At 38.8% G+C, this 15,485-nt stretch overlaps 1 protein-coding gene across 1 annotated transcript in view; it reads right to left on the bottom strand.

Moving 5' to 3' along the window:
• GAP43 (growth associated protein 43) overlaps nucleotides 1-15,485 on the bottom strand; it is a 99,278-nt gene that overhangs the window by 44,178 nt on the left and 39,615 nt on the right. Inside the window, exon 2 of the mRNA XM_021668752.2 lies at nucleotides 1,380-1,980. Within this exon, the coding sequence (XP_021524427.2) occupies nucleotides 1,380-1,980 (601 nt within the window). The remainder of the gene's footprint in view (nucleotides 1-1,379; nucleotides 1,981-15,485) is intronic.

Genomic DNA, 15,485 nt, shown 5'->3' with positions numbered 1-15,485 from the left:
GGAATATGCTAATAACAATGTTAATTAATGTAAACTGGCATCTTAGTCACAGAATTTTAGGGATAAGACGAAGAAGTAGATCTAAAATATCTAGAATAGTCACCTGCCATATTGTGGTATTTAATTTTGGAGAAACGTGTATCAAGGTAAATGTCCAATCATTACTTTCTCAAACTGATGCTCAGATGCCAAACCATTTCTCAGACCACTCTCATGGAGTAGGTTTTCTCCCAGGGAGCACACTGTGGTTCAGTCCATATTTGAACACTTGGATGACAAACATCATTGGTTAAACCCAGGTGCTTCTAAAGGAGTAAACTCAATCTTTTAAATGGACACAGAAGAAACTTTATCTTTGAGGATCATTGAGTGTCTATGAATACTTGAGGCTGGGTCATATTAGACTAGAGAAAGATCATGGAAACTGTTGGCCTCCTTTACTACTGTGGATGTATTGGGGTGAGGGAGGGATCTAGTCTCTAGGGATGAAGCTCTGTTAAATTTATTTTGCTCTGGGAATATTCCATTCCAATTCTGCACAATTGAGCAGTAATAGTGAAAACACTCCAACTTTCAAGTTACAGCTCCAAACTGAAGAGAATCCAGTACCTTTTTGTAATCATAGGAACCCTCAATTATTTATGCATATTGTAGAAATTTGTGTCTTCAATAATAAAATGATTATTTATGTTTGACTTCACAGCATGTTCTGTATTGGGGGTTTTTCTTTTGTTTTTGGCAACATCAACAGACTTATTTTCCTAATTATGTTTGACCCCAATTAATGTAACAATTAACATTCTCTGAGGATACCCACATATACACACACTACTCACCAACTGATGGTGGAGAGAATGCCCAGAAACATACTGTGAGATAGGGAAGGGTGGTCTGAGATTATACTTTTGCTGCCAGCAATTCATACACTAGATAATCTGGATCAAGAAGAGGTTGGCTGTATTTATACCAGGCATTTTCTAGAGCCAAATAATTACATTAGCTAATTCCCACCCATAAAATATATGTATCGTCAGTAATTACATATTAAACTAAGTCTATCAGCACACAGAATACTTTTTTAAAGCAGTTTTATCTAGTTCGACTGTATATATCAATCCAATTAAGATAACTGCCAGATTTTTCTAGTACTGGCTGCTACATAGACCTGCCTCAGTCCCCTCTCAGGCGTGGAGATACTTGGGAATGTAACCTTAGCTCTTAGTCCTGCCACTTTGGGAAATTAAGCCCAGCTTCCCTTGATTTCTGGAAAACACCTTCTAGACTGTTTCCTCTCCCTTGATAACCCAGGTGGCCCGGCTTTTTGAATAGCAACTCCCCTCCCCATCCACCCACTGCATCTGACCCTCGAGGTTGCTCACCTATCTTCTCTTCGGCTTGGCTGCTCTCCCCAGTCTCCGTTGGAGGCTGGGCTGTTGCCTTGGCAGCAGCATCCTCTGCGGCAGGGGTGGTGGCAGCAGCAGCAGTGACAGCAGCAGGCACATCGGCTTGTTTAGGCTCCTCCTTGGCTGGGGCATCTTCGGCCTTGGAGGATGGCGAGTTATCAGTGGAAGCTTTAGTGGCACTTTCTGTCTCAGCTGAGCCGGCCTTCTCCTCTGAGGATGCAGGAGCCTGGGGGGTGGCCTGCTCTGCGGCAGCATCACCCTCCCCCTTCTTCTCTTCAGAAGGAGTTTCTCCTGCTTTGCCGGTCTCATCAGGCTTGGAGCCAGTGGCTGGGGCTGCTTCGGTAGTAGTGGGGCCTTCTCCCTTCTTCTCTACCCCATCGGCAACAGGGGCTTCATCCTTCTTCTTACTCGCATCAGCCTCAGCAGCTTGGGCATCATCCTTCTTGTCTCCTTTGAGCTTTTTCCTTGTTATGTGTCCACGGAAGCTAGCCTGAATTTTGGTCGCGGCCTTATGAGCTTTATCTTCTGGTTTGATACCGTCTTGTTCAATCTTTTGGTCCTCATCATTTTTTTCAACCTTTATGGAGAAAAGAGGGGAAAAAAGGAGAGGGCTCTAGTGATGTTCTTCTCCTTTAAATCTCAGCATTCAACAATATTTATTGAGTGATTAATTTTGTGCCAGACATTGTTTTGGTAGTTAAGAGTTCAAGCCTCCTCTTTCTCCCACAGTATGGGAAAAGTACTGTCCTTTGGAACCTTCCAGAATCACTGGCTTTTTCTTTTTTTTTGGAGACAGTCTCAATCTGTCACGCAGGATAGAGTGCAATGGCATGATGTTGGCTCTATAGCAACCTCTGCCTCCCAGGTTCGAGCAATTCTTCTGCCTCAACCTTCCCAGTAGCTGGGATTACAGGCACGTGCCACCATACCCAGCTAATTTTTATATTTTCAGTAGAGACAGGGTTTCACCATGTTGGCCAGGCTGGTCTCAAACTCCTGACCTCAGGTGATCCGCCCACCTCTGCCTCCCAAAGTGTTGGAATTACAGGCTTGAACCACTTTGCCTGGCCACTGGCATGATTTTATATGTATTTCCTTTCCCCAGTTCAATGTTGCTCCATGTCAAACTTAAACCAACAATTTTTTAAGACATACTTTGACAACTCAAATCACATTTACAGGCTCGGTGCAGTGGTTCACACCTGTAATCCAAGCACCTTGGGAAGTGAAGGGAAAAGGATCACTTGAGCCCAGGAATTCGAGACCATCCCTGGCAACATAGTGAGACCCCATCTCTACAAAATATTTTTATATTAGCCAGGTACAGTGACATGCACCTGTGGTCCTGGCTACTTAGGAGGCTGAAGCAGGAGGATCATGTGAGCCTGGGAGGTCGAGGCTGCAGTGAGCTGCTGTTGTGTCACTGCACTTCAGCCTTGGCAACAGAGTAAGACCCTGTCTCAAAAAAGCAAAGAAGCCAGAAACAAAAACAAAAAACAATTCACATTCACCCCAGGTTTTTATTAAAGAGCTCTGAAAGATATAGGGATTTCAGGGCTTTTGAGGAGGATTTTGTATAAAATTTTATGGTTTTAAAAAGATATTATGCAAAAGACTAGTTTCCCCCAAGTTTTAAGCCTGATAAGGAAATTAATAAATGCAAGACAAAGAGTATAGTAAAAGTTTAAACCATAAATCCTATCAGAATTTTATGCAAAATGTAAATGAGTTCCAAGTCTTTAAGGGATTTGTTTAGAATGTGACAACTTAAAATGATGGTCATACAATAATGTCTAACTTTCTCCTGCACGTGATACAACATTAGTAATAAACATACCAAGCATTCAAAATCTGAATAAAAAAAGACCATTATTCCTGAATTTTAAAAAATGATGGAAACACTGTTTCTCTTTTTGAAAAAGCGACATATATTCACTAAGTCACAATTCCTTATGCCCAAAGCAATTGGTAACCTAAAATGTGTTTACATTATCATCAATAGAGCCATCTTAGTACTAAAGACAAGAGACTAGCATAGAGATTTATACCTTTTGATGGCGATATTGGTAGCATAATATACACTGAAAATGACTATTTCCCACAATGAAAATTAAATAAGAGGATAGGAACAGCAGGTATAGTTATAGAAAGAATTGTGTAGGCAAGTACACAAAATTCTATCCGTTCCATTATTAACCATGGTGCCCCAACATGGCTACTGATAGTCTACATTTTTAAATCTCTTTAACTTTTGAGCATTGAACTTTTGTTCACTTTTGTGAACACCATTCTAGGGGAAATAACAGCAGTGAACAACACAGCAACTTTCTCTCAAAAGGCCACTAATAAAATAGTGTTTATCATGTAACATGTTCTATGCCTGGTCTCATTCTTGACCTTTGCTCCAGTATAGGAGGTAAGCTAATACAGGACAACTCAAGACAAGTTTTCCACCTGTCAAACCAGCTTCTGCTAATCATGATGTGGGACTGTTAGACAGTCTTTGGACAAGCATACAGACCTCTTGCTGCATAGGATCATCAACATCCCAGTGATACACAAAAGTATTTTTGAAAATGAGCTACATGTAAGAGTAAAAGCAGGTTTGATAATTTTCTCAGTAAAATTCAAGTGAATTTTTTCCTTTTTCCTTAGTTAACCACGCATGCATACACGCAAAAATTAAAGGAGTATGTAAAAAGCACCTGGGAGATGCCCATCTTGTTCCCTCCTCCACTGCTCAGTTCTCTGATGCACTACCACCTTCTCCCTATCCTGCTGCTCTTGCTGACTCCTACTCGGAGGAGCACAGCCCAGGCTGAGACACGGGAGCAGCTGTCCCTGCCAGGAGCTCTCTCCTCAGGAATGGAAGCATAATCCTGTAAAATTAACAGTTGTGAATGGAGCATGGAGCCAAGATGTTGGTAATTTATTTTACTCAACCTTGAGGATTCTGAATGAAGCATCATCTTATATTCTAGGACACCTGCACTTGGGTATTGATGCCAACTGGTTCTTTAAAACAAATACTGCTCTTTGTGAAACTAGATAAATCAATTGTTTCAGAAGGGGCAGGTGTGCACAAAAGACTCTCTAGTGACTCAAGAAAGCTAAAATTTTAGAGCTCTATCTTTTCTTCATGAACACAAAGCATAGGGGGATGAAACTCTTGAAAAGCTGAAAATCACAAAAAGAAAGAAGCTGAGAGTCTACATGTATAAAGAAATAAACTACATGGGTAAAGAAAGGGCTATCAATTTTCTCTCTCCCTCCTCTCTCTCCCTCTCTCTCCCTCTCCCTCTCTCAATTTCTTAGAGCATCTGCAACTTTGATTTTCTAAATGATCAGAATTTAAGCTTCTGAACACAGTATCTATGTTAAAATGACTTTTTAGAAAGGCTGAGACTAGACTAGAGTGCCAAGATTATGAGACAAATCTCACCTGAACCCAGAAGTATAAGAAATTCAAGGGAAGCAGGAGTAAGCAGAAAGGGGGAGAACCATGAAAAACAAGAGTCAGGAGAGAGAAGTAAAGCCAGGCCCACAAGAGCCAGGTACCCAAATAAGTGACTACACCCAAAGAGATGCTCAAAGTACTCCACAGGCATGTAGCTCATCCTGGAGAAACTGCTGGACTTCATCATTAGAGATTTAAGAAAACTAAATTTTAGAGATTAGCTGGAAAAAAAGACAATACAAGCTTTTCCAGATAGTGGTAAAGTGATAGACACAGGGAAAGAAAAGGAGAAGAAAGGAAAAGGGAGGGGAGGGGAGATGAGGAAATGAAAGAGGGGAGGGGAGGAAAGAAACAAGGCTAAGAAGAGGTCAGATTTCAGTGATTGAACAGAGACACCCAGAAATAAAAATATTTCAAGTTAAAACTGGGTTTGAAGCTAGATAGCTCTGGATTGCATTTGTGTGTGTTTCTTTTGTACCTCCAATTGAATTTATTAATATTCCTTAAATTACAGATTATTTCCTGGTAAAATTCTTTTCACAATACAGTACTAAAGGTAAGGGACTGGGAGTGTATTTTGTTAAGAAAAGGAGAAAGAGAACATTTCCCAAAACTGGCTATGTGGAGTAGCCCCAGGTTCTGAGAACACTTTGACCCTTTCCCCATTAGAAATAGAAGAGCTTACTTAAGACGAAGGACATTCAAGCCCAGAAACCAAAGACCACTCAGCACATTCACAACAATACTTTCACTTTCTAAAAGGGACAGCTCTGGCCCTGAAAAATTAAGTGACTTGCCTAAATTCATAGAGCAAGTGAGGGAGGCAGCAGCCCAGCATGTATTTGACCTCAATTCTTCTCCCTTCCCACCTACATCCAAGTACAATGTTATTGCATCGCTGACCCAGAATAGATTGGACTTACTTGTAGTAGATAGTCCATAAGGCCTCACGTCAGCATTCTTGTTCATTTATTCATTTAAAAATACTCAGCGCCTATGTTAAGCACTATACAAATGCTACTGAATGGAAGGATACTGAGTTTACCCACATAGGATCCTTTTGAAAATACACTTAAATCACATCATAGTAATTTAACAATCAGCAACTTCCCAGGAATTTGCAGTAGACAGCTGATCTTACACTCATCTTTCCAAGTAAGGCTCACATTCTAAAACTGTGAGTTATAGATGGAATGTCCAGTAAGGGAAACCTGGCATCTAATGGCTAAGAAGTCAGCTCATAAATGTCACTAAAGATAGATTTATTTTTTTAAACTAAATCTTGCCACAAATAATCTTTGTAATAAACTCTAATGTTTCTGAGGGAATTTCAAAATTATTTCATTTTTATATAGAATTGTTGATATCTGTGAATTAAGTAAAAAGGACATTCTAATGAAGTACATTGTAGGTAGAAAGGGTATCATTACAAGTTATCATAAGGTTTTCAGAAATCTTTATTGCTGTGGCTTAATATGTCCTACTTATTGGTTTGAGAGCTCTGCAATTTATGAAGTCTTAAAGGAAACCAAGGTATAGGACATCCCTGCTATTTAAACAAACATTCAAATCTCAGATGAGTATTGGTTGGAAAATGAAGAGTATCATTACATTAACTTGTTGACATTAATAAAATTTCTAAATTCATTAGATGAATGAACAATAATTTTAACTGATATTTAAGAGTTACCAACAAGAAAGCCAAATATAAGAAGTAATTACTTAAATATCCAACATTGTTGCTCTGGTCTTCTTTTCCTTTGGGGAAAGGAGGAATGGACAACTTAAGATTTATTCTACAATGTCCAAACATTTGCATTCAATATGTTACAAAAGAGCTCTAGGCAAAAATCCATGAATGGCTAACTGTCAGATCTAAAAATAACATCATCCATTCATCTGGGACACCTCAATGCATTTCACTTTTCCCAGTTATCATAGGAATGCCTCAACCTTCCAAGCAAATTAAAACTTGGCCCTGTATCTACTTCTGCTAGCTATAAATAGTACTATTATAATACTTAAATTTTTTTGAAAAACAGGATTTAATTTTGAATGCATTACAAATCATTGATGTACACAAATTCTTCTTTCTGAGAATATCTTTAGGAAACCAAAATATAGCCCATTTGATCAAGCAAAGTTATTTTTGAGAACAAGCTTGAAAGGCCGGAGATATCCTAAACAATGTTTTTTAAACATGCTATAGTTTCCATGCCTATCAGAATCTTGTACAGCCTATAAAGGAACCAGAATAAAATGTTGATAAATATAAATTAAATCTAGGAAGTATCTACTTATGGCTCACTTTATTTTTTATTAATAAATTATTGAGGTGAAATTCACATAAAATTTTACTGTTTTTCAGCATCATTGATATTATGGCAACTGACTTTAGGGAAAATTTGCAAGTATTAAAGTAGTTCACAGTGGAGCTTCTGTACTTTCTTTAAACCTTGACAAAGATAAAAAATACAGTAAAATACCCCTTATGGAGGAGAGAGGACTGTGGGCCAACCTCCTCCAGTTCTATAGATGGAATGTCTCTGCAGGTTTCTGTGCAGGTGTAAGGAAGAAAGTGCCATTTACAAAGATGAATAAGCACAGCTGGAATACACCAGATCCCTCAACATGCAGTCTGGTTTGAAGACCTAAATAAAGGTATGAGGGGAATGGGGAGCAGGATGCACAGAGAAGCAATGAAATTGTATAAGAAAATAAAATATCTTATACTAGAAACTGTGGTAGTATGTTAACTTTTCAGATAAGAGCTGGTGATCAAAAGATGGGTCTTCAGTCCACTTTCATGTATTATTCATTCAACATGTACAGCATACTTGTTTCCAAAACAGCATGAGGTGGTATCTTCAACATGGCATAAAGCATTATCAGGTTAGAACTCCGCTTCCAGTCTAAAAAGTTATGTTTTATTGTATTTTGTACATTTATAACCCTATTATGTCCCACAAAGACATAGAAGAGGCAAAGAACATACTGCAATTGATGCCTTCAAACAGATAAAAGTCAGCCTTTGAGAAATACCTTGTCTATTTTACTTACAACTGAATGTCCAGTTTCTAGAATGGTACCTGATACAAAGTAGATGCTCAATTAATATTTGTTGGACGAATCCAAATCGGAGCATCTCTGTTAGTGCCATTTCAGAAAGATGATGATAGGAGAAGAAATCTGGATTTGATTTTGTCAATTTTTGTTAAAACCCTTCACTTCTCAGTGGTGGAATTCAAGAGCATCTGACTACAACAGGCATTTGGTTCCCCAATTACAGAAATTCGTAAGCAGAAGTTTAACAAGGAGAGAAATAGCAAAACTGTAGAAACACGATTGATCATAATAATAAAAAAGCACTTGAGAATAACAATACATCTAAGATAAAGACAACTTATTTATATTTATTTATCTATTGACTTGTTAGAGTCATATCAATAAAATTATTTTCCTCTCTCTTTCTCTCTCTGCCTCTGTGTGTGTGTGTGTGTGTGTGTGTGTGTGTATACGCGCATGTGCATAGGCTTTTTCTTTTTTTTTAGACAGAGTCTCGCTCTGTCACTCAGGCTGGAGTGCAGTGGCACTATTTCAGATCACTGCTGCAGCCTCGACCTACCAAGCTCAACCAATCCTTCTATTTTGGCCTCTCATGTAGCTGGGACTACAGGCATGTGCCATCATGTCCAGTTAATTTTTGTATTTTTTGTAGAGAAGGACAACATTTCGCCACGGCCTATGTGCTTTTTCACTAGAAAAGCTGGTGAAAATATTCATGGGAGATTGCTGTAGAATTTCTGCTTCCCTCTATTTGTATTTAATCTGTGTATTGCTCTCCAAGGCTTAAGGGGAGTAGGCTGGGCATAACTAGTCCCTTAGTTATTCAAGGAAGGAAGTCTCCTTCCCTAAACTGGGGTTGGAAAAATCCAGTATTGCGATGAGGCACATTATTTATGCTGGTCATGGACCAAGGCATAAGCCATACAGAATAACTCGACTAAACTCGTCTAGAAAACTTTTGGGTATAGCAGACATAGGTAGGTATAAGTTACCTAACTGAATCAAAGGTCAAAATCACTGACATTCAGGAAAATATCTATAGGAAGTCAGCCCTGGGAGGAAGCATCTCTATTCTTGAGCAGTGGGAGCAAACCCTCTGATGAACACTGCCACTGCAGAAGCATATGTTGACCCCCTCAAGAAGTGACATGCTCAAAGGACAGAAGGGCTGGCAAAGTGAGGGGGACACTAGATTCTGCTCTCAGAGAGGTTTATATGCCTTCCACAGCCACTGTGAGCTAGGAACAAAAGGGTGGAACTCCCCATCACTCAGCTAAAAAGGCTGTCATAGACCAGTACATGAGAGGGACTGCGAGGCTTCTTCTGCTAGCAACTGAAGAGAGAAGAGCTGCAGGCAACCAATGCATCAAGAAAAAGTCAGAAAAGCAGTTTACCAGCAGACAATCCCCAGGACCACCACCAGAGGTGAATCTTTCCCAGTTGAGAGGCTCCATGAGCAAACCACATGCCAAGCTCCTGAAGATGGTCAGAGCTTGGAATGTGACCAGGAGGAAGAGAGCCCCAGAGCCCAGGGAACTTAGCATAAAACAATCTTCCTTCCAGGTAAGACACTGCAAAGTGTCTCTTGTTGGACACTGAAAAATGTGAGATGCAATAAAATGAGTATTTACTTAAATTACTATAGTCTTCCTACTATAACAAATAAGATTGTTGATCTTTTTTTTTAATTAAACCCCCTTCATAAGTTACAGTCTGAGTCAGTAGGTACTTGAGACATTTTTTTCAATGAATAAATGAGTGAGAGACTTTTCTCACCCACTGTACCACACACCCTTCTTCAAATATTGTCACTCTTGGTCCACTGCTCTGTCTTTTCCCTCTTAGTTCTCATGACCATCTGCCATATGTTTTTATTTTATTATTAACCGAATCTTCCCTTGGATTATAAACAATCTGAGAGCAGAACTTTATCTGTTTTTTTACAATCTTCTAAGCTTCCGTGACTAAAATCATGCTGGCACATAGTTGATACTAAAAAATATATATATTTTTAGTTGTTGTATGACCACATGCCACACTGTATTGCTGCTCAGAGAGTGTGTAAATGGGCAGTGCTCAGCTCACTGGCTGGGTGTCCTCGTTCCAGGTCACTAATGCTGGAGCCTTCATCAAGTCACTCTCCAGAAGTCATCTTCCTCTATCTTCTTACATTTGTAAGTGTACAATATATACATTTAGTATTTCAATTCAGTCCTCATGATAATCATGTGAGAAACAAATCACTGTGCCTGTTTTATAAACAACACAGATGAGGAACCAGAAAGGAGCCCAGTGTCATCCAGCTTCTCAATGACAAATCCCATGCTTAGTCCTACTCCTACAGAGGTCAATATTCCCTGGTGCTTAAGAGCATGGGCTGTGGAGTTAGACATGTGTAAGTTTGAATTCCAGCTCTGCCACTTACTTGGCAGATCCTGACCTGGGGCAAGTCAGCGTTAGTGTCCTCATCTGTAGGATGAGGGAATAACAGAACTATCCCATTGGGCTAATACGAGAATCAAATGAGTTAATGTACATAAAGCACCCAGCACAGTCCCTGACACATTGTATGTACTCAAAAAGGGGTGGTTGCTGCCATCATTCTCATCATAATTATTGCCATCATCATTATTATCTCAGAGTAATTTCTACAGCATCATGACACTATGTTAAGGCATATTAATCAGAAAGATACCAGAGGAGATTTGGTCACAAGATAGTATTCATCCTGATGGTTGTAGGTATCTTCACTCAGAGAGTGGAAACCTGCTTCTTAACTCTACAGTACTACTGAGCTATCTATCCTCAGAGAAATAAGCAGAAAACTGTGCAAAATGTGTCATCATACTCAACTCTGTTCTTTGCTATCTTGTGAAGGGGGAAGATCCGTTTACGTTGTCAAAGTTAAATCACAGTCCCACTCTTCTATCACCTGACACACAGCAACTGATTCCTTCTCAGTCTTGTCTACATTATCCATCCCCAAAATCTTCACCTAGTACAGCAGCTTGGTGATGGAAATTCACTGAAACTAGAAATCTATTCATTCCCAAAATATGTGCCCTTCACCTGACATCCCCCAAACACACACACATACACACACACACACACACACACACACAAACTAAAAAAAAAAACTCATTTAGCTACTATTTCATATATAGTATCTGTTCCATTGATCCAACTATATCCCTCACACATCTAGTAAAACAATTGCCTCTGCAGGTTCTGAGAGCTACTCTATGGACTTATGTGTGGTAATACTCAAGCCTGGTAAAAGTTATAAATGAAGCTGCCAGACATTTTCTAAGGAACCAGCTTAGGAGCATCTGGTACTGAGGATCCTCATAATTTAAAATTGCCAAGTGTATCCAATGCACCCCCATTGGATATTAGTAAAGGCCAAATATTATGTACCTAGTATATAGTAAGGATACATAACACGATGTCATCAGAATGCATGCTAAAAGTCTAGTTGGTGGGAGATAGAAGGAATTTAAGATCCCATTTGCCAAAGGATGGGGTTGCTGGAAATGACAGTGGCTTAAATTTATGCATTACAGGTTATGAAGTACTTTCTACTTAAAAATGTTCCTCAGAGAATTATAATGATGTAGGCTAAGCAAGTGTTCTATTGCCTTTAAAAAATAAGGAAACACAGATTGTGGAAAGCCCCACAATTAATAGAATGGGTCTTAAACTTAGCTCTCCAACCCCTTATATTTTAAGGAAACTAACAGAAAATTCAATCTAAGAATTCAACACTAAACACTCAAAAAGTATTACTGAATAAGTAGCAATCCTAATATCAGCTCTAGGATTACTTGAAGTAGTTTTAATAACATTGATCTATATTTCAGATATTCTGAAGGGGGTATCTCCAGAATCTTTGTGTAGGAGGCATTAGGGGAAAGAACATGTTTGCAAGGGAGAGCTGAGTGATTTTTCTTGAAACTGTACTTCTATAGCAAGCATACTGCTTTCTGAAGTATACCTATTTATCTGAGGGGTCCGATGGGATGATTTTGCAGGGACACTGTTATCTATCAGCAGTAATTTGCACACACCTTAACATTCTATATTAGTCACCAGGTAAGTGATTATCTTTACAGAACAGTATTTGAGAAATCTTAAAAAAAAAAAAAAAAAAAAAAAGAGCAAATACATTTCTCCCTGATTCTAGGAGGTATGTTGTTGTATTCTTCCATGTGCAGAAAAAAACAACTGAATGTCTTTTTTTGGGACTGGGATGGAAGGGGATGGCATCAGGTATAGGGCATGTGGTTTGAGCATGCATAGATTTCCATTTTAATTAGATTTCTATCCCCAAGCTGCTGGGCAGTTTAAGGACAAATATTCAGGATCCTAGAAAAATCTGTAACTGTTAACTCTGGATCTAAGTTTGTTCTTGTTGCTCATGTTGCTATTGTCCATTGTTCTTATTTTCTTGACACCCTCTTCTTTTTTGGCACTGAGTTCTCTCTTGATGATCAGTCATTGACACGTATTGATTACTTGTTACCTGGTATGGTTTGCGGGTCAAAAGATCTGAGTTTGAGTCCTGGCTCATGCACTGCTTGAATGTATAACCTGGGATAAATTACTTAATTTCCCTAAGTTTCAGTTTTCTCATCCCCCATATTATGAATCCTAGTACCTATTGTGCAGAATTTTTTTGAGGATGAAAGAAAACAGTATTTGTAAAATGCCTGGAAGAAGACAATATAAATGAAGTGAGAATTGCTACTATCTGAAGACTGGGGAGTGAGTGAATTATATGGTAAAAATATTTTATAGTTTTCTTTTCTTTGATAGCTCCATAAAGCGATGTTTTAGGGCTATTCACACTTTAAAAAAGTGCCTCCCCCCAACACATATAAAAAGGCAGCCTTTAAAAGCAATGACATAAAATACCCTCATATCCTTGGAGAACATAATACTAACAAAAAATTTTAAAATTATATGTCAAGCACTCTTCTAAGCACTTTACTATATGATATATATATATATATATATACACCCCCAATATATTTATTAAATATAGTTTGCATATTAACTAAGTTCTAGGAACAAAACTATGCAATGGGTACTATTATCTTATAGATGAAAAGACTAAGTAGAGACACATTAAGTAAGTAATTTGCTCAAAGTCATACAGCTAGTAAGTGGCAGAGCCAGGGTTTGAACCTAAAATACTTGTATAGCTTACATGTGAGTTAAAATTACCCTAGGAAGCCAGAAAGTCAAGAAGCCAAGTGAATGAGGAATAGGTTGATCTGCTTTCTGAAGGTTTTTCCTCAAGCCTGCCAGGCAAGGTATAAAGTGGAGTGCAGGGTGGAATAATTCAGGGCAGGACTTTGTCATCACCAATGTCTGCCTATGCTGGCCTAGTTCACTGTCTAAAAGACTAGGCTGCAGAGCTGTCACTCCAATTTTATCTTCCTGTTTTGAGATATCTTTACAATAGAAAAGTAGAAATAAATTTTTTAAGCAAGGGCTGAGGTGTTATGACCTCGTCACCCAGGTGACACGGTGACTCATTTTCCTTGTGAAGATTTTGACAGGGAAAATTCACACTTGAGATGTTGAAAACATCCCAGAGACCAGAAATATCAGACAACAGGAAAAGCAATACTGGGAGAAGAGGGAAGAAGAGGGCATCAGGTCAGGAATTACGGCTATTTAATAAATGAGAAAAGCAAACGGATCGACTAGAGTCAGCCTTATGCATGCTTATCAAAAGGACGGGGTTGAGCAGGTGATAAAAAGAAGGTTCTGCGATTTATTCCTGAGTGTGTGGATTTAAATTCAGCCTGAGTTCCTGAATTAAACATTGCTTTTTACTTGAACCAACTATTTCTGTTCCTTTTTTCATAATTGTAGTGAGGTATATAAGGAAATCCATCTAGAACTGTTTCATGCATGCTGTACAAGTTGCTCTGAATCTAATGATACTCAAAAAATATCGTATTATTTATGCAGCATAGATTGTGGGGGAAAATGTTCTATATGTTTGATGACTGTGTGGTTCATGGTACAAAGCACCGGCACACCTCCCACTTTGTGGTTCTACGGGGAGAAACACTGAATTAATTCTTTGGCGCCATCAAAGAGAGAAAATTTCCTTTTATTTGTTTTGGAAACCAGGCAAGCAAATTTTATAACTCCTGAATTAATTCATATAAACCTGCATTCAGGGAATAATAATAATCTAATCTTTGAATGAAAGAATTTGGCTAAATTTGGGTAAAAATAGGAAGATATTGTCTAATTCTGCAGTCTTGAGGTCAATAAAAATAACTTTCTACTTGACATATACACCACTATGAGATGTGCCATAACCCTCTCCTAAGTGATGTCACATGACTCAAAGGGATGTACAGAGCACCAAGTTAGTATAATTCCAACAACAGGGAGCTTTACAGATGTGTTTCTGCATGAAAAGTCCTGGAGACTCTCCTGAGTTCAAGAGGTGATGTCACCACTCTTACCAGGATTCTGATTCATCAGAAACCAAGGATTCCCCATATTACTGTATCAGCTCCAAATTATACTCAAGACTAGGAATAAATGATTCCCAGAAAAATCCAGTGGCCAACTCTCCCTGTGGTTTGCAATTTGACAGTTCCTAGGTAGAAAATTTCCTAATTTCTCCCCAAGCCAAATTTACAATTCAGTCATATCAAAGCCCAGTGAGCTGAACAAACCAAAGTTGCCTGATACCTCTGCAGCCTTTGGTAAACGAGTATACATCTGTGTGACTATGCCATGATACAGAAGCACCCAAGAAACATACAACAGAAGGTTTAAATCACTGCAGAGAATCATGGCAATAAGAGAGGTGGCTGGAGGCAATAGTGTAGTGGGTATGCAAGGAGGACCTAGACGAAGATTTTCCTCTTATCAAATGTGAGAAATTCTACGTAGGAGTACTATTCTCATGTTTAAAGGTTTAAAACTGACAATAAAAGCTAACGCTATAACATTCAGTTTAAGAAGCTCTCTTCCTTAGTCTGTCTTCCACTCTGTGCAACCAATTTTATCAAAGTAAGCTAAAATAGAATTATGGTGTCATTACAATATGCCCTTCCACTTCCCTCCCCCCGCCCCCACCAAAAATGAACTTTAGATATTCCAATTTCTTATCAAGCTAAGAAGATATTCATTGCTTTGGTATTTGAGAAATTCATGAAATGGTCCCAATCTGCCCTTCCCAGTTATCTTATGAGCCCGCCTTGTGGTTTGCAATTTGACAGCTCCTAGGTAAAAAAAAAAATTCCCTAGTTTCTCCCCAAGCCAAACTTGCAATTCAAAGTCATACCAAAGCCCAGTGGGCTTGACAAATCAAAGCCAAGTCAAACCACACAGTTCATAAGCTCCACACTTCCCAAGTTCCATGTCCTTATTTACGATGTAACTTTCCTCAAACACCTCTCTGTCCTATGTGTCTGCTAAAACCCTATACATTATTCACGACTCATCCCAATCCCCACCTCCTTGGTTTTTCTTGCATTGCTCCACTTGGACAGTCCAGGAATCAGCAACCATTTTTTCTACAA

The sequence above is a fragment of the Aotus nancymaae genome, unplaced genomic scaffold, assembly GCF_030222135.1.
Source record: "Aotus nancymaae isolate 86718 unplaced genomic scaffold, 86718_ANA_hifiasm-v0.15.2.pri h1tg000011l, whole genome shotgun sequence".
In the NCBI taxonomy this organism is placed as follows: Eukaryota; Metazoa; Chordata; class Mammalia; order Primates; family Aotidae; genus Aotus; species Aotus nancymaae.
The sequence above is the reverse complement of the archived record's forward strand: the minus strand, read 5'-3'. Positions and strand labels throughout refer to the sequence as shown.